At 46.8% G+C, this 24673-nt stretch overlaps 1 protein-coding gene across 1 annotated transcript in view; it reads right to left on the bottom strand.

The window, feature by feature from the left end:
* LOC142574475 (centrosomal protein of 104 kDa) overlaps positions 1–24673 on the bottom strand; it is a 61408-nt gene that overhangs the window by 12586 nt on the left and 24149 nt on the right. Inside the window, exons 7-17 of the mRNA XM_075683539.1 lie at positions 16852–16961; positions 10976–11031; positions 9710–9865; positions 8774–8804; positions 7804–8026; positions 5592–5694; positions 4116–4283; positions 3278–3339; positions 1943–2015; positions 866–931; positions 421–545 (exon numbers count right to left, since the gene is read on the bottom strand). Of these exons, the coding sequence (XP_075539654.1) occupies positions 421–545; positions 866–931; positions 1943–2015; positions 3278–3339; positions 4116–4283; positions 5592–5694; positions 7804–8026; positions 8774–8804; positions 9710–9865; positions 10976–11031; positions 16852–16961 (1173 nt within the window). The remainder of the gene's footprint in view (positions 1–420; positions 546–865; positions 932–1942; positions 2016–3277; positions 3340–4115; positions 4284–5591; positions 5695–7803; positions 8027–8773; positions 8805–9709; positions 9866–10975; positions 11032–16851; positions 16962–24673) is intronic.

Genomic DNA, 24673 nt, shown 5'->3' with positions numbered 1-24673 from the left:
ACCCCTTAGCCTTTTGGGCATGATTCCGTGTGTCAAAGTTAATGAAAGATTCTATTTACAAGCCTCAGGGGCTTCGATAATTCATTTCGAGAGAGAGAGAGAAAAAAATACTTAATGATACGAAATGCAGAGAGGTCGGCCTGATGTACATTCCTCTAACCAGCTACTCTGCATCCTCTCAACAGAGGACGCCGCGCGGTTGAGATGTCAGGCGAACCTAGAGCGCCATATTACTTCACACTGCGGCTCATTATGTCTCGCAAGAAGACTGACCCCATAACTTAATGCATTACCAGGTGCGAAGCAGAATTTCGCCTTCGCGAGCTACAGGAGTGTAACACGCTGCCTAAGTTTTTACAAGCTACTGTATAGTTCGCTACACAGACCCAAATTGCAAACTAAGTATTGAGCTCACTTTACCTTTGGCTCAAGGGCGGAAACCTTGCGACAAGCTGCTCCACAAGCTCACAGCGACCCTGAGCAAGCCTTGGATTTGTTGACTCGGGGAAAGGTCGGAGGATGATGTGGAGCATCGCTTGAACAGCCTGCATGAAAAGGAGTTAGCCCAGCATAGCTCAAGGTCATCAAGCCTTAAAGGAACTGTAGGCTGCATGGCAATCACTTAAACACAACAAATAATAGTTTGTTCATCCTGTTTATATTTTAATGAGTAGTTAATGTATTTATGCACAAAGAGAAAAAGGCAGTAAGCAGGTCAGATGTGCGCAATGAAAGTTAATTCAGCATTTCTCAACGATGGCCAGGCAACAAAGTCATCACAACAGACGTTACAGGTTGGGTCTTAGTGGTCATATATAAAAGCAGCGCTTTAACTGAAAAAAGTGAGTGACAATGTCTCTTTTACCTTAACATCCTCGTAGTCGCCCATTTCAAGAAGAAAGTCGATGGCTACAGATTTCACTCTGGGGGCCTGCAACAACGACACAAAGAATTTTCATAGCATACTATAGGCTCGGATGAAAAGTGTAAGAAGCGTATTGCACGTCAACGTTTTTATGAAACCTTAGTGTCCCTTACTGAAAGAGACCCTTTCTCAGGCCACTCCCTTCCATGCTCTTCGAAAGTGCTAGTCGTATGCTATGACACTGACAGTTTCACAGGCACGGCTGACATGGTAGCGCGTAAATATGTCAATGGATTTGCACAGGCTCATTCTTACGTTTATAAAGACAGGCATCTGCACAAGTACAAGGCTTTCCTTTCCGTTTCAACATGCAGTGTCTTATTGGCAGGCCAATCCAATCGGCTGCCCTGTTTGAAGTGAGCACAACCGTTTCGGTGAACGACGATAGATCACGTGAAGCACCAAGGCGCGCCTTCGCTATGCATCTTTGCGACTTATGTTGCTCGCTTGCCGCATGGTCCTACCGTTGGCCAAGAGAAGCAGTCAAAGCCAATTTTACAACGAGAATATCGAGCAGATGGCGATCAACCGGTCTGGCGATGCATGCTCAAAGGAAGGCGTCTCTAACCAGCAGCCAACGCAAGTCTTAGCGCACCGCTCCAGTGCACTTGACAAGTCTGCTGGGCTGTGTGTCGTTGCCCACCACTTCGCTTCAGCCAGACTCGTGCGCAAGAACCTGGCTGAATTGTATTTATGTACACATTTGCGAACGGATTCGCATACACGAATCCGTTGCAAGAGCCAGGCTACGGCAACGTTCCCAGAAGCCCAGACATTATTTCCGATGGATTCAAGTCGTCGCTAGAATTGACCCATAGTTGAAGTTTCAGGACCCCACTTTGTTCCCGTCCATGTCTGTCTCACACCTCGATTTTAAACCACACCTCACGATGACCGGAGGGGAGTTCATGCGATGACGTGAGTCGAGGCTTAAGATGCGTCACCCTTCTTTTTTTCGTTTAGCATACTCTATTGCAGTACCACAGCTTATCGAGCCCACTGTAGAAATTCACTTACCGTGTCACCTGTGCGGTAGAGAATCCGCGGAACAGTCTTGTTTATAGCAGCGGTCACGTCTCCTTTCGATATTCTGAAACAAACGTGACATTCCACGGAAATTTTAAAGTCGCAACAAAATATCGGCAAGCGCTAATAGCAAGGAAATCCTTTTGGTCTACCTCGCTATTTTCATCACACAAATTGACACACGAAGAACGACGGAGAACTGCGTGTCTGCGTCCTTATTCCTTCTGCCGATGGTACGCGGAAAGCAAAGGGGTAAGCCGAAATAACAAAAGCTGGTGGTATATGTCGAACAACTGTCGTCTCCTTTTCTAAAGTAAAAGTATAATGTAGGATACGTGTGCGTTGGGGCCATACTACGTAGATTCTATAAAATCAAATATTTGTCGAAGCAAAATCAGTCAAACGTACCATCTTACAATGGAACAATAAGTATTCGAAAAGCATCAGTTCAGGAAATATTGCCCTTCACATGAATGGCAAGACGCTGCGAAGAAACAAAAAAATCAGCATGCGCAAGAAGCTAACCTCACAACTGGAAGAAAATCCGCCATTGCCTGAACTTATCCGGACCTTGGAAAACGAGTGGGAAAACATGCTGTGAGAACCATAACCAACTCTAAGCATATCAACGAGAGCAAGCATTTGTTCTACAAACCACAGATTCCACCATTCGACCTCTCACGAAAATTGAAAATTCCTGTCGCTAATATGTATGCGGTGGGCGTCTACTACAATTATCTGGCATTAAAATCTGGAACGCGATCCTTTTCGTAATAAAAATGTCACCTATTTTTGCATTAATTTCAAACTTTGTGTAAATAAGAAGGAACTGAAAGTCTGTAAGTCACTCATACGTTATCTTTTTTACATTTTAGTGTTGCACCAATTTCCGCTATGCTTTCCTTTCTCCATCGTTTGTTGTCTTCATATATGATTGACGTTTACATTGGTTGTGCTAGTGCTGCTGCAACACGTGTGATAAACACCTCTATATGTGCTTATTTCCGCACGCGAGGTAGCTACTCGATTACGATAAATTGGTGCTGCGTTATATCTTATCAACAGAAAGAGCAGAAATAGAATTTAAAAAATACATTAGTTCTTTCACGCATAAAATACTTTTAGCAGAAGCAGCAGAGTTGTTCATGACTGTTAGATAAAAAGCTGAACGTACAGTGGGAGGCGTCTGAAGAGAAGTGGTATCATATCATGGATGACGGACGATGCACAAAGTAGCTAGACAACTATCTTGAATGCATATTTATGACTTCGAGTTTCTTGTCCCTGATCTTTTTTTTTTGCCTATAAATCACGATACACACTCACCGCTGGACAATTGTGAACCGTGTGAACAATGTCTGCATCAAATTCAAGGCCTGTATAAACACCTGCAAAAGAGAAACAATAAAGATAGGCGTCACGTGGCAGAGCCGAAAGTGATTGGCAGCAAAACTGGCTGTTTCTCCCAGCTGCTAGTTTTATTTTTATCGACCATAAAGTTCACCAAGATTCGTCCAAGATGCAGCTGGGGGACCGCGACGCAAGGTGATTTCAGGGCACGACTCTCAGCTAACGGTAGCTATTACCGAGGTGATTAGGGTTGTGGAAGTCTATAAGAACAGTGAAGCCGTGCTGGTTAACTAATGAGTGGAGCCTCCGACCCTTGCCTGGTAGAGTAAGAAAACCCGTCCCAATCAAAGGATAGAATAGCTTTAGCTTTACATTTATTTTGTCCCTTCCGCTCAGGCTGGTGCATATGCATTATGGTGTGGTCAGCACCCAGCTGCTGAGCAGGAACGCTGCAGCTGATGCGCGCACAATGCTCACGCGAACAGCAAGACGCAGAACGCTGCCGTGACTTCACCGCAGAGTCGGTTGAGCGTAGGCTGAGGGTGCGCCCGCTACGTGGTTTTGCAGGCAAGCACACTATGCGTCGGTCGCGTCTTTGGAAACCGCGTAACCACCCGCGCGCGGGACGCTCATGCGTCGTCAGCACTCTGACAATGCGATGGCGTTGACGTTAACGCCCCCCGCCCCTCCCCGTTAACGCTCTGTTTCATTCATACGCGATTGGTCGAGTCCTCGCCCCATGGAACTCATACATAAACGTGTGCAGCTGCGACGTTGCCATTGCATGGTTCCGTTCGTAGCGCGAGTGCCTCACCGAGAGCACCTTGTCCCGGGCTCCTCTCCGAAGCAGAAAGGTCACGGCCTTGAGCACGTCTTCGGCCGAGTGGCGGCTGCGGCGCGAGTTGTACCGCTCCAGGAAGCGCTGAATTTCCTTGAAGGCCTCCTCTCGCTGAATGAAGTTCTTGGAGTACAGCTTCTGCACCTGCGCACGCGGCAGCGTCTGCTTTCGACAACTTGTAGATATTTTCTGCCGCAGTGTATATGCAAGCCAGGGAATTGACGGAAACTACTTTCAACACCATCATCAGGCAGTGCATGCAGAACGCGTGACCAAGAGTCAAACTTACCATCGTCTTTCGCATACGTTACGTCCCTCAGCAACAAGTCCCCCCCCCCCCCCCCCAAAAGAAAGAAGAAAAGCAAATCGAACCAGTTTTCGGGATGCTTTCTTTGCTGCAGCTAGCGCTCTGAGGCATTGTGTGACAATCTGTGATTGTGAGCAAAACGAGAACAAGGTAAAAGCGGGAGCCAACGTTTCGACAAGTGGACTCGTCTTCTTGAAAAAGACAAGTCCACTTGTCGAAATGTTGGCTCCCGCTTTTACCTTGTTCTCGTTTTGCTCATCGTCTTGAATTTCCATCTCCAGGTCTTCCCCGTGTTTAATCTGGGATTGTGTGACAGCCGGAAGAAATAACCACGCACTTAACATCTCGCTGAAAACATACCAGTTAGATGTTTCTTCCAATTGTCTACAATACTTAAATCGACACCTTGCCGATTAAAGCTGTGATACATGAGTTAGGTGATTATTCGTGATTAAGTAATTGATTGTCATCAAGAAAAAGTTGCTGGCTGATGCCAACTCGACCGTGAACAAAACGTACATGATTGTATTCGCATAAAATGGTCCATCTTGTTTTTGTTTTCTTAATTCGGTGCATGATAGTTGGCGCACTCTGTATGTTGGCATTCTCCCACGTCTCTAGCATATTTGAAGTCACAATGCATTACATACATAAAGAGTAACAAGATAGTTAAGTAAGGTCTTCAGATGTAACTGGAGGCTGAGGTGAGGTGAAGCCATGTGAACTGCAATAAAGCGTAAAACTGGGCAAGCTGGTTGATTTTCGTAGTAAAAGCAGCGCTCAATGAACGGCAACGCAAGACAGAGAAGCACTCTGGCAGGAGCTGACCTGTCTTGTGTTACCGTCTCTTATGCGCTACTTTTACTACGAAGCCTTATGACGTTGTTAGCTCATCTTCGCCTTCAAGCAGTATGGTTACAGCGCATAATTCTGCAACAAAAGTGTGTATCGTTTCACCTCATCTTTAGATCATGCATAAAACACAGATATGATGTTCAGCAAGCGTAATCGCACGTACGTGACAGGAATCAGTAAGCAGTGAACTTCTCCCCATGCAAATGACAATTCTTAATAGTTGTTCTATCACTACCGGTTCTGCATGCGTGCAAGTATATATGACGGTAGCGCTGCTGAGCTAAGCTTACCAGCCGTAGTCCAAAGACTTCAATAGGAAGAGCAGCCTCTTGACGGTCCCTCAACGACATCCGACCCAAGACCAATTCTTTGCCGTCTTCTTCGCTTTCCACCCTGGAGCAGAAGGTGTCCGGAAGAGGAAGGGGAACAAAAACAGAAAGCTAACCCTTTATTTTTCTCACAGCACAGTTTTGCTTGCTCACGTGCTCATATTCGATTCAGCTTTAACGTTGCTGTAAAGACAGTGAATAGGTAGGGTATAGGAATAAAGGATCTCTTGCTTGATAACCATCCCCTTATGGAATGCAGATTTCTTGGACTCTGGGCACAGCCGACGGCGACACGAGCTGCTTTAAAAGCAATAGTGTGCTTTTTAAAGGAAACAGGACTCATTAAAAACTATAGAATGTGCGAACTGATGCGTTCCTTTTTCTTGTTTCTTTAATCTTCTCTTGTTTTCTTATACTTTCTGCCATTACCCCATCCTCCTGTGCAGTGTAGCCTAACGGACACTTAATCTGGTTTGCCTCTTTGGCTTTAGAAGAGTTGATTGTTGTGTTAGTTGGTTTTCCATTATTGAAGTAGTAGCTTATCGTGATAAAAGCACAGAGACAACAAAGGTGGACAAAGACAGCGCTTGTCTTTGTCCACCTTTCTTTTTCCTATGGTTTCTATTGCGCTAAGTTACTACTACTCTGACTTTCACTTCTTGTTTTCCATCCTTCCTTCCTTCTTTCCTTCCTTGACTGTAGGCGGACATGCAGTTAATTGTAAATTGCCAGAAATGTCGTGGTATGCGGTACAATTTTGCTGAAGGAATTCGCGGCCATATGGAGGCCTGACCACGTGGCGACTAAGATTCGCTGCTAGTATTTACGGAACTTCCCCTACGTAATAAGAGCGCGGCCTCATTCGACTTAATCACGACTGTAATCGACTTAATAACAAAAAGACTGCTGCGGGGTTGTCGAACTTGCACAGTGATCGGGTAGGGAAGAAGCCTTGTGTATAAGGGCCCATGAGTATTTTGTGCCGCCTATGGCTCGAGGTGACATTTACAAAGGGCTGCTCGTTCCGCATCCGAATGGTGGACGCGCCCACGCGCGATTGTTGTGAAACAAAAGAATCTGTTGAACACATTTTGTGTCTTTGTCTGTCCCCGGAAAGACGTCGAGCGTGAATCTATCCGGGCAGTACATTACACTGGCTGAACTCAAGACCATTTTCGCAAATGAAGATCCTTGGATCGTGGCCGAGCGCGTCGATGGCACAGAAAGCCATGCGAGCGTTGTCGAAGTATTTCAAGTGGACGAGTATCGGCGACCACTTATAGACTCGTCACACACCTTCAAATGTGCGCGAACCTGTGCTCTCTCTCTCTCTCTCTCTCTCTCTCTCTCTCTCTCTCTCTCTCTCTCTCTCTCTCTCTCTCTCTCTTATTTCCTATATATGATTTCCCCAGTGCAGCATAGCAACCCAGATGTGCGTCTTGTTAATCTCCCTGCTTTTCCTCTCTTCAGTGCCTCTTTCTATATCTCTCTGAAAATGTCATGCTCTTACATCAGCAAGTACGAAGCCACCCTATTCAATTATTAAAATGAAATAAGACTGCATAATTCTAGGAAGCGCTTCAACACACGCCGGCCGACGCAAGGCGGATGGCTCCTCCTCGCCTATGGCTAACTACAAGCTCTCTGTCCGTTAAGTATAAATTCTCCGCCCAGCTTTCCTTCGAGGCAGTTTGTCCAACTAACGCGGCATAGTCACTTTTGCAAACAGCGCCTACAAGCACAGTTTGCTCGCATTGTAACACGGAAAATGTAGACGTTACTCTCGTGATGGGAACACGAGCAAGAGGCAAGCCCCAGCATGTGCAGCTAGTACTTCCTTCTTCACTTGAACGATGACCAGTGCAGCCCATAAGTTGGACAAATGTGCAGTGCAGAGATGTGCGCTTGCGATTTATGAAAAGGATCTATTGACGCAACACACATTCGCGAAGTTCACGCAGTATTAAGTCGGTGTAGTACCTGCAGTGCATGAAGAGCGCTATTCAATATTCCTTCAACTTGCAGATTCTTTGACTTATCGCTTTCGCACGGCAGCGTATAGCAAAACTTAGTGACGACAGCCGGCAGTGCCTTCCCATTGGTCGGCCTATTACCGCGCGAGTGCCTCGCACAGGCGGCGTAGTGTAGCATGGGCCAGCGGCCGTGTACGTACTTGCGCGCTCCAGCCACAAGCCTGTTCTCGAGGGCGAGGTACGAGTTCTTGGGAGCCTTGGTAGCGGTCGGCCGGGGCGCCGACTGTTGCTGTTGCTGCTGCTGCTGAGACACCACGCGCTGTTCGGTGGGTCCCGCGTTGCGGCCCGGCCCTGACCCTTCCAGCTGCGGATCCATGCTCACGTGCAGGCCTTTGCCCACTTTCTCGGGAGGGGGCACAGGCCCTGCGACGCGGCCACTTGAGCAGACAAGTTCGACGGCAAGCCGGTTCGACTGTTTCTAATAAAGTTGTGGTGTGACAAAATTCAATGCTATTTGTATGTTTACGTGAGACGATGTTGTCATTGTGAGTCGTGGAGATGCGGCAAGTAGATATTTAATGTAGCTTGAAGAAAATAACGTGCACAATATAATGAATTTCGAAAAAGTTTTCGTTTTTGTTTTTTTCCCAGAAGCTTACAAACCACTGAATGGATACATACAGATCGACCCACATAATATCTCATTTATGTGCGACTTCGGATAGACGAGCACGTGATGAAATCACAAAAACTGCCTCCTATGTGAAGCTTTGTAGTTGCTTTGGCAAGCAGAACTTATCATTCCTCAAGATCGTACATGGTTTACTACGAGTTGTGTGAGATGGCGGCGAAAGTAGCTCTACATACGTAATTTTTCGCGTCTAGGCAGACAAGCCGATTACGTAAGCCTCTTGTGGAAACAATTTAGTTGAAGGGATGAAACATATATGTGTTAGTGCGTACCCAGTGTGAATAGTTTAGGTCTTTCCAGGATACACAATGTTGCGAAAACGGGAACTGATACACTCGTAAAATGAGAAAGGCTATCAGAACGTTACGTCAAGCAAAGAATCGCCAGGTCAGTCAGATACACATGGGACAGCACCGCACATTAAATGACCTCTATTTAGCGAGGATATGGAGGCATTGTCGGGCCTTGCGTAAACGTACCTGGAAGCGCCGAGTCCCGTTCGGGGTTGTACTGAAAAAGAGACAGCAATGCATGTAAAGAAAGCCTGAATGCGCGCATGAAAATCTGAACATACGTAGACCGTCGGAATTTCGCGCCGTCTTTTTCTTTTCTTTCTGTTTTTTCCTATTAGCGCGAATTCGCTTCATAACATATTTCATGCCCCACAATCAGACGTTCTTGAAAAAACGAAAGAGACCGGACCTCCCTCATCGCAGGTCTGGAACGTCGACAGTGCTTCAGGAGTTTCGGATACTCTTGCTTTCAAAGTGGCACATATACTTTCGGCGAACACTGCGCAATCTAAGTTGTCGCTATGTGGCTCAGGCTAGCTAAACGCCAGCCCGTTAACCAGACTTACCTCACAGCTTCGTCAGCATTATACGATATGTAGAGTGTCCCAGCTAACATTAGACAAGCTGTGTGTATATATATATATATATATATATAAATATATATATATATATATATATATATATATATATATATATATATATATATATATATATATATATATATATATATATATATATATATATATATATATATATATATATATATATGTGTGTGTGTCTCAGCTTGGCTAACGTTAGCTGAGACACACGGTACTACTCGTATACCGTAGCTCGCGGTAATTCATTGCAATGCAAAACACGCTGGTACTGATGCTAAGGGCTGTTTTCCCTGGTCATGTACCTGTAATGCGGCCTTACGTTCGGGCGCCCCCACAGGATGCGAGCTGTAACACCTCGAGCTTCAACTGTTCGAACTTCCATGTAAGCTATGCACATCCCCTTTTGCCAGCGCGCGACAGGCGAGGCGGAGGCACAAAGGGGCCACATTCTGATGCGGGCGCCCCGATACTGGCGCCAGCCGCACGGCCCGGAAAGCGGCGCCCAATGCGAGCCATCACTCACCCCTTCCATCTCCATGAGCTCGGGAAGCCGCAGGTGCTCGTAGGCGTTCAGACGGTACTCCTCGATGTGCTGCTTCTTCTGGCGCGCCCGGTCAAAGTCCTCCATCTCGACGGCCATCTGCTTCTCGATCACCATCTTGCCCAGCTTCTCGCCCACCTGGCGCGAGGGAGGCTGTCTTAACGCAGCAGGAAATTCTACAGCGGCGGGCGTTTACGCTTTAGCATGCTACGTTACAAAGTAGCAATGGACGGGAGCGTCTTACAGGCATAGTATTTCGCGTGAACAAATGATGGCTTTCTTTAAAGTTGACGCTGGTATAAAAGTAGGTGCCGGCCGTTCAATAGGCAGAGTACCCACATAAGGCAGAGTCCCCACATAAGCACATAAGCAAGCTCTAATAATGGCGTATGCTCGTCCGAGGAAAATAATCAGACGACTTTCCTAGACTTAAGCCTTTTAGTTGTTACTGTGTGTGCGTGCGCGCATGCGTACTTGTATGGGGGGGGGGGGGGGGGGGCGAGGAAGAGGTGTTACTGCTTGCATGCACAGGCAAGCTTTATTTTTGCCACAATTCAGTGGCAGTTACGCGCATGTGGTAAGGTTCAAAAGCTAAACACGAAAACTTTCATGTTTACTTCTGTTGTTGATGGTTTTACAGTATACGGTAAACAAAGCAACGAGATTTTAGACCTGCGCATTATATTTAAAAAAAGAGGTATGAGCGGTATACTATAGGGAGTAAACGTGCCTATTGTATTTAAAGTTAATGGAGTGTAAAGTGTTCAGATAAGGTTTGCTCCTACCATCCTAAATATGATGCAAACGGGATGCGAAAAAAAATAAAGCAATGACGGGCGTGCGCCGATGCAGCAGCAATGCCATAAAGGCTTTCGTCAAACAAGCCAAAAAATTGGTAACAAAGTGCGCGATTTCCCGTCATTTATTTCAGGCAACATCAGCATCAAGCTTCTCCGTTTTTCTTTTTCAAAACAGCATGCCCGTATTTGACGAACATTTTAATAAACACAGTTCTCTCCATCTATCGAAGGCCGGCTTGCAGCTGCGATAGTTGCAAAGACTAGGCTGGGATAACGCAATCACTCTTTTCCAATGCTGTTCCTTTTTGCGCTTCATTAGTGGTCTGAATACCACAACGCCTACGTTACCTCCACAAACAGCAAGCCATGTACGGTGAACGACAAGAAAGGAAGAGAACTGCATGAAAGGAAACCTTACGTTATGCTAATCTATAAAGCCATTTCTCACCTTTTGAAGCTCCACGACTGCGTTCTTCAGTTTCTTGGCAAACACGAACCTTTCTTCTGCGAATGAGTATAGTAAAGGAGATAGACGAGATCAGTGGTGTGTGTACATACAAAAGTACCATATTTTAAGAAAACAACTTAATGATAACCGTATTAAGCAAGACGCATTCATTTCGACTGCTACCATTGTGTGGAAACACGCCAGTTCTGTGTTAACTGGATATGACTGTTACCGCACAAATAAGTGACATTTGGCATATGTATGACGGCAACGCTTGACACTTCACTTGTCACTAAGCTCGTGGTCGTCAAAGACGCTTCTTAATAACGCTAGTCGCAAAAGTCCCCAGAGAACCTAGCGCCAGATGCACTACGTTTTTCGTTCGTAAATGTTATTTGTCATTGGCTGGCTGCCTTCGCTTAAAATTTAATCCTGCGTCAGAATTGGCTGTAATTTTCACTTACCAACAATAGTAGAGTAATGTATTTTTGTGAATACGGGCCCTGGGGACGAATACATAAAACTTTTCGTTCGTGCTGTTTGCCATTGGCCGGCCACCTTCAATAATAAGATCCCCAACGTCGCAGTTGACTGGCATTTGTCCTTACTAACAGTTATTGCAAAACAATTTTCAGTGAATACAGATCACAGGCCCGTATTCACTGCATTCGTTCCCAGGGCCCGTATTCACCAAAACCTCTTACACTAGAATTGGTGGCGAGAGATGTGTCCTGCCAATCGTGATGCCGGACTAACGAAAGCGGCCAGCCAATGAAAAATAGCATTTAGGAACGAAAAACATTGTGAATTCGAGCCCGGAATCTTAGTACCTGGTCCGGTGGTCAGCACATCATACCTCCAAGGTGTTCCCTCCATGGTGCGGCCATTGTAAACTCCCTAATGTTTGTTACGGCAATTACTAAAGGGAACTCAGGCACTAGTGTCCACAGGAGCTGCAAGTGGAGCGGTTCAGCCATGCATTGGAATGATGACTAGTGCAGTAATTTGCCTAAGCATTGTCCTCCTGGCTTCAAACGAGTGCGTGTCTCTGCAAGATGACCATTTTCAATAAAATATTGCGCCATAATTGCGAAAATTCGCCAGTATGATGCATTTGTACAGAAACTTGCTGTATCCGTGCGTTTTGCCGAAAGTATGGTCCCATATTTACAAAGAGCTCCTACGCTAGAATCGCTCTCAAGAACGATTTTCTGTCAATCCTGACGCTGAGCATATTGTTAGCGAAGATGTTTGGCCAATGGCAAAGATCACTTGCAAGTGAAAAGCTTTGAGAATTGTGCGCATTGGTGTTTCAGGAATATACAGAATGGTAAAGCGTAATAAATTAGGTCGCAAGACCGTCTGAAGCCACAGGCACGAAGACACATGTACTACAGGTCCTTTCCGTCGTAGCTGAAGGACAGCAGTGCCAGATTTGCTCTAATCTTTTTTGTAGGATACCCTACGGTAAAACCTGGTCTTGTATCCATAAAAAACCCTTGCGCTTGAATTGTTCATAAGAGCGAATTCTAGCCAATACTGACGCTGGACATATTTATTAACGAACGTTGTCGACCAATGGAAAAGATCACTTACGAATGAAAAGCTTTGTGAATTCCGCCCCTGGACCCATACTCACAAAAACCTTTTACGCTAGCACTGTTCGTAAGAGAAAATTTCAGCCATAACCTGATGGTGAACATATCGTTAGCGAATGAATCTAGCCAATGGTAAAGAAGCACTTACGAACAAAAAACAATGAAACCAGCAAAATAAAAATTGTACCGAGCGTTAAGCTGACGACAGACTTATCAGGGAAAGAATTCTACCTCATTTCCTAATCTAGTCTGCTCTTAACCTTCCGAGTAGAAATTGTTCGTTGGATCCATTGTAGGGAACTCTGTGGTTGGACCACACGTTACTGTTTGGTCTGAGCAGTCACCACGTGAGTCGTCGGGCTGTGGTGCAGCTGTGCAGGCGCTGGAGAAGTCGAGCGAACGCAAAGAAAGAAAGGCAAGGAAAACAAGAAAAAAAAAGGGGGGCGAGTGGACCGCCGCTTTGCATGCTGGACACGTCGTCACGCCATAAGCTCCGACGACGTCACGATAGGAAGCGGATGGGGAGGACGGTTCGCTTTATCACTCCTGTTTATGAGGACGCTGTGCGCTTCCCGGAGCGCGCTGTACGCGACCCGTTGTGTCCGCGTTCGACGCTCGAGCGCATGTGCGCGGCAAGGTCGATGGAGTCACTCACAGCGCACGCTGCTTCCCGCTTTTCACTTTAACCGAAATCGAGGGGCCGCACCCTTCATTGACTCCCCGCGAACAACGCGCGGCCATTATAATTCCTGGAGTCATTCTCGGAAGCAGTCAGCGAACGCTCCGTGCTAAGCAGAAAACGAGTGGAAAAAAAGAGACCCTTCATAATATTGTTTATGTGAGCCAGCGTCGCAAGGGACGAAGCCGTCAGTTTTTGTTTTGTTCCGGCTTTTAATGCTCACTTTTTTTGGTGATGTAGTACAGGTATGACAGCAACATTTTATGTTACCCTTTGGTGTAGTCGTAAGAATGAGTACCAACGAGCTAAAAAGAAAAATGAAACACGCCCGCCGTGGAAACCATCCCACAGCAGGTGAAGGCGCCGTAATGGTTTCGGAGGTTGCACAACAAAAAAAAAAGCTAGCTTTTTCTATTTCTTTCTTTTTTTCTCTGTCACTTCGTTCCAGCTTTCCTTTCTTTCCGGAAATTAGTGCTCCGCGATTAGCATAAAAATCCCGTTGGCGGGTCATTCCCTCGTCACGGGTGATTTGCCTCGGAGCCTCTCGTCGCGCAGGAAATATAGGCGAGTCAAAACAAAATGGCGCGTGTCACTGTTGGCAACGGCATGGTACTTCCAAAACATAATGCACACCTGGTTCCAGACAGTTTTATGCGACGCCTGAGTGGTCACGTGATGCCCAGCAGGGGGTGCTGTCAACAGACCTCCACTAGAGTAACTGTACACATATATGCTCCCGCAGTAACCATAGCATGCGATTCAGCACTCCATCCAGTCACTACACAGCGTCACCAGGTCGTGCAGCACTTGAGGTTCGAAAAAAGCAGACAGGAGATGCATGATCATTGGTGGTATATTCCTTTTCATATTACTGCAAAAGTCTAGTTCATTCTTTCTGTCGTGTCCAAAGCTTCATGGATCAAATATCATAAATTTACGCAAGGGTCTCTTGAAGGCGGAGAATCAATTGATACGCCGCTCCCAAAGAACACGCTGTGGCGCCTTCAAGACATTCGAAGGATTGGAAAATGGAATTGTGTATAGTTGAATTTAGGATAACTTTCATATCATTAATAAAGGAAAAGAGAATTGAAAGTGGAAGAACACACAACTTTGCCGCCGATAAAAGCCAAACCCACAACCATTTGCCTTTAGCCCAACTTTCCTTGAGTCGCAGTGTATTCTGTGAACCAAAATAAAAAAAATATCTTGACTTCTTGTTTAAAGTTCTCCCATAATTGTAGCACGTTGCCGTCTTCGTCCTCGATCAAATTATCTAACTTTTCTTTCCCGCTTTCACAACAGGATTCGTTCATTAACAGCCCATCGTTAAACTTCAACAACTTCCAGTTAAATCTCGAGTATCTTTCTTTTGTACCTACGCTAAAGGTTACTAGGCTAATAAATATATAAATAAAATAAATAAAAAGACAACTAAATGAAGCGTGCGATATTCAAACAGCTAAGCTACATACACGAAGGCTTTGTCTTCATCCACGTATTTTCGTTAGCAGTTAAGCGCCCGGGGTGGGAACCACAAGGGTTTTCGTACGTAGGTGTCCTTTACCATTGGTCGCCACCTTCGCTAACACAGCAAGCATAGATATCAACCAAAATTTTCTCTGACGAACAATTTTTAGCGTAAGACTTTCTGTAAATATGGACCTTGTAGTAATAATCCCCTAAAACCAGCCCTGCAATTGTTAGTGCCCATGGCCACAGTGGTGGATGTGAGAGAGAGAGAGAAAGAGGGATATAAGGAAGGCAGGGATGTTAACCAGTCAAGAGTCCGGTTGGAAACCTTACGCTGGGGGAAGGGAGAAGGGGAAGAGAGAGAGAAGGAAGAGAAAGAGGGGGTATAAGGACGTGCACGGCATCCCGGTGCTCGTGACCTCAGGAGTAGGCATTTGGTCATTAAGTCCTTATATGCTATTTAAGACATAAGGATCCGAATTCACAAAGCTTTTTATTTGTAAGCGTGGTCTACCATTGGCCGGCGGACTTCGCTAATAAGATTTACAGCATCAAGATTGGCTAGCATTTGTTCTTACGAACGATTCCAGCTTAAGAGATTTTTTTACATGAATACGGGCCCAGAACTACCAGGCTCGAGGCCCTGGAACCCAAGAGTTGAATTGTGGAGCTTCGACATCCGTCATTGAACCTCGAAGAAACGAGCTCTGAAGGGGCACTCAAGAAAAAATACAATTTGAGCTGTAGTAATAAATTACCCTTACGCAATACAAAACGTCACTCTTGACAAATGTGACGTTTTTCTGGTCTTGATAGGCCAAAAAATACGCAAGAACGAAAGACGGGTAGCGGTGCCGTCTTGCAGCTCCCTCAACAGCTTATCGTGACCTCATACATTCTGACAACACCTGCTCGGGCCTAGATAGTTTCTTTATTATTATTTGTTGGTAGAGACGAGTCTAAATGAAATTCTAAACCAGGCAAAAGACTGTACTTAGCATATTTTGAGAAATTTTAGGCGAGAAAAGCGAAAAAATAAATTACTTTGGAGTCGGTGACTTCAAACTGACGTATTTTCGTCAGGCTAAGCTTTCGGCGCGGCATCCTGTAAGTTATACTTTAGCCTGTGTTTTCACTGCTCACTGTGAAATTAACGAAAATAGAAGTTTTGCGAGAATGCTTAATCAGTCTAAACTGATACCCCTGTCACACGGCAAATCTAATGTCATTTACAACGAATGACATTCGCTGATAATGCCATTTGTTTGCTGTCACACGGTAAAACGTAATGACATTAGTCGAAAATGACATTTACAAACGAATGAGTTCGCCAAACTCATTCGCATTCGTTTGGGACCAAATGTGTATCCTCGACACCACGAGTGTACCAGTGTTTCGCAAACAGTACATGCTTCCTTTTTTGTTTTAACAAAAATCACTATGATTCTATCAATTTTATTACCTAATTAATGCTTTAACGACATTGAAGTCAACCACGTGCGTAAATACAGAAAACTACTCTCAGTCCAGTGACCAGACAGCCGTCTTTAGCTTTCGCTGCAGCAGTCGTGTTGGTTCGCATCGTCCGCGGCCGCTTCAATTGACTTGGCGTAAAAGCATGCGCGTGTTTTCCTGTGGCACGCGCCGAGAATGAGCATATTAGAAGCCTGCATGCACATCAGAACGGCGATGACATGCAACAGCCCTTCTCGTACCACTATAGCAGATGTAGCGGACGCGCCTATCGTTCTCCTCGCCCTGTTGCTTGCCTTAGCTTTGGCTTGGCTTGGCTCGACTCGACTTGACTTCGTTGGCAATGTCGACAAGTTAGCGATAGAACGCTACGGTTTGAAAGCAACGATCGCATATTCTAGTGGAATTTAGCATATTGGAAAATAATTATTGGACAAAAGTGGGTTTGAGGCGTGTCTTTTTTTTTACTATCGTCATTCTCATCATTTTCAAATGACATTAGTTTTCGCCGTGTGACAGCGCGCTGTGATAATGACATTAATCGCAACAAATGTCATTTGTTGGAAATGACATTAGATTTGCCGTGTCTACTTTAACCGGTGGCCTCCCGCCGAGCATGCGACAGGAGCAGCGCCAACTGGCCCAGTGCTCACCGGCAATGGCGTCCCTCTTCTTGGCCTCGAGCTTTCGCAGTATCTGCGCCACCTCGGTATCCACGTACATGTCGAAGGCTAGGTCGTCCATGGGTGAGATTTCCTCGTTCCTGCGTTGCGGTCACAGGTGGCATACAACGGGCAGCGTTACAACTGACAGCTCGTGTCTGTGTGTGCGGAGGGAAGGGAGACAGAGAGAGAGAGAGAGAACGGAGCGGAAGGAAATGTACGGACACATCGTCGTACGCGCTCTCGGTTCGATTCCTTGTGCGTGTCTTTCACTTGCCAGTGCCTAGTGCTACACGTATAAATATAGATCGATCTAGCATACACGGCCCATATTGACAAAACGTTCTCACCATAAATATGTTCTTAAGAGCAGATTTCAGCTAATAACGTGGTGTCGCACATCATAATATAACGAAGCCGACCGGCCGAGAGCAAACAGCAGTTACGAACGAAGACATTTACGTATACGGACCCGAATCTGGGAAACGGCGCTCGGGTGAAGCCACTACCCATGCAACGCTACTTCTATTTAACGTGGGGGGAAGAGAGAGAGGGGAGAGTGTGCTGCTCAGGTTGCCGAAGTAGAGTATACCCTGCCGCCGCCTGTCACAGTAGGTGAAACGTGTGCAGATGGTTTCCGGTCCCCTGAACACAAAAGTGGACGAACGCCGAAAAATATCCCTCAGAGCTTATGTCAGAGTCATCAAATTTGTCCCTATATCCGCAATAGATAGGTTATCAAGAAGACAGGGCTTGAGGCGGGGCGTAACTGAGAGCGGGGCCCGTTTTTATTACAAGTTGTTATTTTTATTCTTTGACATTTGTCATCTTGCACTTTCTTTCCTCTTTCCTCCCCTTCTTCCTATCTTCCATTTCTATGTTTCTGTCCCCAGCATTCTGAAGAGCAGGCAGGCGTTGTGCCGCTTCCGGTGGCAGTTGCCAGCCTGCTCCTCGCTTTCCCTTTCCTGTCAATTGTGTATACGTTTTCGAAACAAATAATAAATAAATCCTGGAATTTTTCATAAGAGCGAATTCCAACCAATACTGGGTAGGAGAAGGAGGAGGAGGATGACTGCAGTCGAATGCAGCATTGTTTGGTATAGCCGGGAATTGGTATTAATAATATGTCCAATAATATTTCCAGCCCAGGGCTGCTGTGCCGGACATATTATGAACGCAGGCGACCAGCCAGTGGGAATGTTCACTTAGGAACAAGAAAGCCTTGTGAATTCGACCCCGATTTAATAAGCGGAACTTCCCGTATCTTAACGAGGGGTGTGCGAATACTCGAAACTTTCCAATGCCGAATCGAATACTATCCTAATCGATTCGGTCTTCGAATCGAATATTCACTATTCGTAAATGCGAATATCTTTCGAATACTTTTCAGATACTTCAGAACGTCAACTGCGCCCAAATAAACATAAAATTGAACAAAAGTGTGGTAAATTATCACCCCGTGGGCATAGTGTTGACATAACACATGAGAACTGGCGTAGTGCAGCAGCCTACGTCACTTTAGTGGCCATACAGTACAGAATGCACAGCGATCATTACCACTCTCCGAAGAGCCCTGTGCATGCAAAGGAACTACTTGTTTGTTCCTAATGCTCCATTTTTACCTTTAATGAACACTGCTTCATAACGTACTACGTAATGACAGAAACTTGCTAACATTAAGAAAACTAGGATGTGAACATCGTTCTATAGTAATTGTAATAAAGGCTGTTCATTATTCGGAAAGTATTCGATATTCGATTCGATTCCCTTCTGGCACTAGTCGATTCGTATTCTATTCGGTCTCAAAAATCACGCTCTCGCACACCCCTTATGATAACCCTGCCCGACAGTATCCTACTTTTTACAGTTTGCGAACGCTAAAGAGTCGTTACAAAAGTTCAGTTGGCGTGGCTGTCATTTCTTTGTGAGAGCTTTCCTCACAGTTAATCGCGTGGAAACGTGTTCGGTGCGGCGCGTTCCATGCTCGGATAGTAACCCGTAACATTGTTTAGAATTTATTCACCTATTTATTTGCCCACGCTTTATTTGTGAACGCTCACTAAGTTATACAATGCATAGAGGCGTGTGTAAAGTGAGTTCAACAACATGAACGTCATATTCGTCAACAATAGCATTCCGTAACGTATTCCACATTCGTCGTGCATCAGGAGAGAATGAGTAACAAATTTATCGGTGCGTGACAGATGGGACTGTGTGTCCCTAGTATTACTTGTCTGTTCGTTCGGTCATCTTGGCTTTCGAATGTAAGCATCTTTGATTATCCTTCTGTGTCCTTGCATAGATGAAAAAAGTACCTTTTACTCGATTGTTTTTTTCTGCGGCAATCTGACGAGCCGTCGGATTGTCTAATATACATGATATACATACATATACATACAAGTCTATCCGCGTGCACGTTTGGAGCGCCTTGTGGTTCCAGAAAAGTGCGCAATAACCCGCAAGGCAGGGTCACTCTTTGCGTTCACAAGGGACATTGGTTTGCCAAACATGTGGTGACATGAGTCAGTAGTAATGAAAGAGATGCTCAGAGACCACACTTACCGGCCTCGATCGCGAGGCCAAACCCATCTGTAGCTAGCATAATCAGTCCAACGTTGCGTGGAGCTTAGGAAGCATGCCGACAGTCTCTGAGCTTTATTATACTGCACGCTTATCAACGTAGCAAAATCTTGCTTGCGGAGAAAGGAAAGAAAACAAGTATGGCTTATGACGAATCTAAGCTAAGCCGACCAAACAGAAAACTGTCCGGTACAAGATAGGCTCAACAAATTAAAGATACACGCGTGTTTTGAGCTTTCAGGTAGAGATTCTGTCGCCACGACAGGGTTCACTGAGCTTTTAAGTAATATTATGTGTTCATTTTGTTGCTCGTACTGTTTGTCGCCATAGATATGGCGTTAGTTGCCTAATAACAATCGCTTCGGTGAATTCGTAACAAAAATGCGAGAGGTTATAAGCAGATCCGCAATCAACAGCTACAAATGTAAGCAACGTCGAAACTGCGCAAATGCTACAAGCATGTGGAAATATCCAGCGGCGGTCACTCCTATGTGTACGAACGCCGAATGCTTAGGGAACGGGTTCTCGGCGCGTTACGCAAAAGAAACTAAACTCTGCGCCGAACACGTACGAAGCTGTCCGAGCCAGAATCAGCTCCTCTACAAAAAAAATGGGACTGCACTTCTAGTGACCTTGTAATGACGCAATTAGATCATGGATTGGATTGAATTTACAGAAAAGATACATAGCTGTGAATCGTATGCTGAACACGTGAAAACCAGCCAGCTGCCTCTATATTTCAATCCTGCCAAGGCCACGCAGCCATATACTAAAAGGTGTTTGGATCTGACCGCTGGTACGATCTGTTGGGAACTCGGCGCTGACGCCCGTGGTTGTACCTGGGTCGCAAGCCCCAAGGGTAGCGTTGGCCTGGCGGCCTGGGGTACAACTGGAAGCATCCGAAGGTCCCGGCAAAGCATGAGTCGACTGGTAACAACGAAACAACTTGTTTATTTTAACATCGCAAAGAGTTGGCGGTCAGGTTTGACCGAAGTAGAGAGACGGGAGAGCACTTCACTCAGCAGAAGAAATCGGAGCCCTCCTTTTGGCGTCCGGGGGCAGCTGTTTTTATACTCTCGCAGTTGAGGGCAAGAAGGAACCCCTCAAAAGACGAGCACGTGAATGTACAATGGGCTAATGGTGACGCACACTGTCGTAGCGATGCCGTAGCACCATGTCGAGCACGATCTCGTAGCACCCTGTCGTGGCGCTGCCGGTCGGACACAATGACTGTAACGAGAAGATGGTCCCTGCTTTGGCATCGCCTGTTTCGGGCATAATGACTGGAACGAGATCCCTGCTTTGGCATCGCCTGTTTCGGGCCCAATAACTGGAATGAGATCCCTGCTTTGGCATCGCCTGTTTCGGGCACAATGACTGGAACGAGATCCCTGCTTTGGCATCGCCTGTTTCGGGCCCAATAACTGGAATGAGATCCCTGCTTTGGCATCGCCTGTTTCGGGCACAATGACTGGAATGCGAGGATGATCCCTAGGCGGTCGCCTCGCCGCAGTCGCGCCTGGAAACACCTGGCGATGAGTGTTGCGGTGACGACGATCGGGCCAAAATGTCCGCCGCCCCGCCGCAGTCGCGCCGGCAAAACCACGTGTCGCAGGCGAAACGCAACAGACCTGACCGCCCCGCCGGGGGAAGGAGATCCCGATGGACAGGGGACTGCATCCGCTGTCCGGAGGGATGTCGCTCGATGATGCTCATAATCGAAGTCGGGCGTCCCTCGACGTTTCTTGAGCGCAGCGCACAGAGAAGGCCTCGTTCTCTTGTTCAGGTTCGCACGGGACACTGCAAAGTGACTTCGGGAGAGTTCACATTTTTGTTCTCGTTCCCGGCAAGCGTTAGAACTACGCTGAAACTCAACCGCTCAGTCAGCAAGCACGGCACAACCCTCACTAAGCCCTGCCAGGCTCTTTCCCCTTTTTATACCACTGCCTAGTTCCTTACAGTAGTCTAGCATCACTCAGAACGCGTCCACAAATTGAAAAATTGCACTAGAAAGCATATCATCACTTTGAAACACTAAACAAAAGCAATATGTTAAAAAAAAATCCTGCCTCAGGAAGAAAAACATCAGTAACAAACAATTTTGAGGCTGATTCCTACGTTAGGGGCTTCGACTTAAGCCATCGGCGTTACCGTTGAGACTCCCCTTTTTGTAACGCACCTCAAAGGAATATTGTTGTAAAGCGAGGCTCCAGCGCAGGAGGCGGCCATTTTTGGGAGAGATGGTCTGCAGCCATTGGAGAGGGCAGTGATCCGTCTCAATGATAAACCTCGAGCCGGCTAGATAGCATGACAATTTCTGAACGGCCCACACGAGACATGCACACTCTTTCTCGGTGGCGCTATACGCCTGCTCACGACTGGTCAGCTTACGACTAGCATACAGGACGGGGTGTTCTACTTCTCCATTTTCCCGTTGGCACAGTACAACGCCCATGCCTCGCTCGCTAGCATCGCACTGAACAATGAACTCTTTTGTATAGTCTGGCGATCGTAGCACAGGCTGGCTTGTTAGGGCACTCTTTAGGGCGCTAAAAGCTCTTTCCTTGGTCTCGTCCCAGACGACTGTTTGAGGCTCTGTCTTTCTTAGAGCATCCGTCAGGGGAGCCGCGATATCAGAGTATCTAGGGATGTACCTCTGATAGTAGCCGGCGACACCTAAGAACGACCGAATATCGGTCTTGGTGCGCGGTTGCGGAAAGTCTCGCACAGCGGCCACTTTTATTTCAGAGGGGCGGCGACGACCCTGACCAATCACGTGACCGAGGTAGACAACCTCGGCCTGTGCTAACTGGCACTTAGGAGCCTTGACTGTCAAGCCCGCTTCGCGCAGGCGGGTTAGCACTGCCCGCAAGTGTGCCATATGCTCAGACCAGGATGCGGAGAATATCGCTACGTCGTCTAGATACGGTAAAGCGAATTCTTGCTGTCCCCGCAACACTTTATCCATGAGGCTTGAAAAACAGTATGGCGCGTTCTTCAAACCAAAACTCAACACTTTAGGACGGAATGTTCCCATTGGTGAAATGAACGCCGCATACCTACTAGCCTCTTCTGTAAGTGGAACCTGCCAATAACCCCTGACAAGATCTAGGGTGGAAATAAACTGAGCGCTACTAACTTTCTCAAGGCGCTCCTCGATGTTAGGGATCGGATAAATTTGATCCTTAGTGATGGAATTAAGCCTGCGGTAGTCGACGCAAGGACGAGGTTCCTTGCCCGGTACCTCAACTAAAATCAAAGGGGAGGTATAATCACTCTCACCTGCCTCAATAACACCGAGCCGTAGCATTTTCTTTACCTCCGCCTCCATAATATCGCTCTGGCGGGGTGACACCCGATACGCCTTGGAACGTACTGGCTCTGGGGAGGTAAGTTCAATATCATGAGTAAGTACAGAAGTCCTACCAGGCCTCTCAGAGAACAGACCTTGAAACTCTTGTAATAGCTGGTGTAGTTCGGTTTTCTGCTCAGGCGACAGCGGTGCTTTACTGATAAGGTCACTAATGACTTGACCGGTGTCTTCCCTGTTCGTCACTGAGCCTAGTCCCGGAAGCTCGACTGGAAGCTCTTCAGGAACGCTTACCATCATGCACACCACTGCTTCCCTTTGTCTATAAGGTTTGAGCAGATTACAGTGGTAAACTTGCTGTGCTTTCCGCTTTCCTGGCAGACTTACCACGTAGTTAACGTCCGACAGTTTCTGAACAATTCGTGCTGGGCCCTCCCACTGCACGTCTAGTTTGTTGTTTAGCGATGTGCGCAATATCATGACCTCATCGCCAACCTCAAAACGACGGGCCCTGGCTGTCCGATCATAATAAACCTTGGCCCTCTGCTGGGCCTTTGCCATTGCTTCACCTGACAACTCCTGTGCCCTTCTTAAGCGTTCGAGGAGCTTAAGCACGTACTCCACCACGACTGGGTCGTCGCCCCTACCTTCCCATGATTCTCGAAGCATGCGAAGCGGAGATCGAAGCGAGCGACCGTACACCAGTTCAGCTGGCGAAAACCCCGTAGCCGCATGCGGCGCGGTCCTTAAAGCAAACATCACCCCAGGCAGACACAGCTCCCAGTCAGTTTGATGTTCAAAACACAAAGCTCTCAACACGCGCTTCATGACGGAGTGGAGCTTCTCAACGGAATTCGACTGTGGGTGGTACACTGAGCTGTGTAACAGCTTTACCCCACACCTTTCGAGAAAAGTTGTCGTCAAAGCGCTAGTAAACACTGTGCCCTGATCTGATTGAATTTCCGCAGGAAAACCAACTCGCGCAAATATGGACAGTAGTGCATTAACTATCTCAACTGAGCTGAGTTCTTTAAGCGGCACTGCTTCAGGGAACTTTGTCGCTGGGCAGATCACAGTCAAAATGTGTCTGTACCCCGTGGCTGTTACCGGCAGAGGTCCCACAGTATCAATAACGAGCCGTCTAAAAGGCTCCGTAATGATAGGTACCAATTTCAACGGCGCCCTCGATTTGTCCCCTGGTTTGCCCACCCGCTGACAAGTGTCACATGTCCTCACGAAATGGTCTGCGTCCCGAAAACACCCTGGCCAATAGTACTCTTGCAAGAGACGGTCCTTAGTTTTCTTAACTCCTAGGTGTCCGGACCACGAACCCCCGTGTGACAAGCGCAACAGATCCTGACGATAGCATTGAGGCACGACCAGCTGATCGAACTCCACTCCTCTGCGGTCTAGATACTTCCGGTACAGGACTCCACCTCTTTCCACAAAACGCGCAGTTTTCCTGGCGATACCTTCTTTGACATTGCAGCGCACGTTTTCCAGGCTGCCATCCTTTTTTTGCTCGGCTATCAAAGCCGACCGGCTGACTTTTAGCAACCTATCAAGTCCGTCTGACGTAGGCGCGATGAGCAAATCAGTAGATAGCTCTTCTAACTTTCCCGTGTCGGGCGTTTCCTCTCCAGTATCTGGCGCCTTTAACGTTACAGACTCAAGATTATTCAGTTCGGGCGTGCTCTGAATATCAGCTTGCTGCGCCTCTGACCGTTTTTCGTTGTTTGATAACGTCGGCCCCGCAACTACCGCCTTTGCAGCGAGCTCCCGAACCTTCGACCTGGTTAAGGCCTGAACACTAGCTTCACCAAACAAAAGCCCCTTCTCGCGCAGGAGGTGATCGGACCTGTTTGAAAATAGGTACGGGTACTGGGGTGGCAGCATAGATGACACTGCCGCCTCTGTCTCAAG

Source organism: Dermacentor variabilis, chromosome 3 (assembly GCF_050947875.1).
Source record: "Dermacentor variabilis isolate Ectoservices chromosome 3, ASM5094787v1, whole genome shotgun sequence".
Classification (NCBI taxonomy): domain Eukaryota; kingdom Metazoa; phylum Arthropoda; class Arachnida; order Ixodida; family Ixodidae; genus Dermacentor; species Dermacentor variabilis.
Note: the sequence above shows the minus strand (reverse complement) of the source record. Positions and strands in the feature narration are given on the sequence as shown.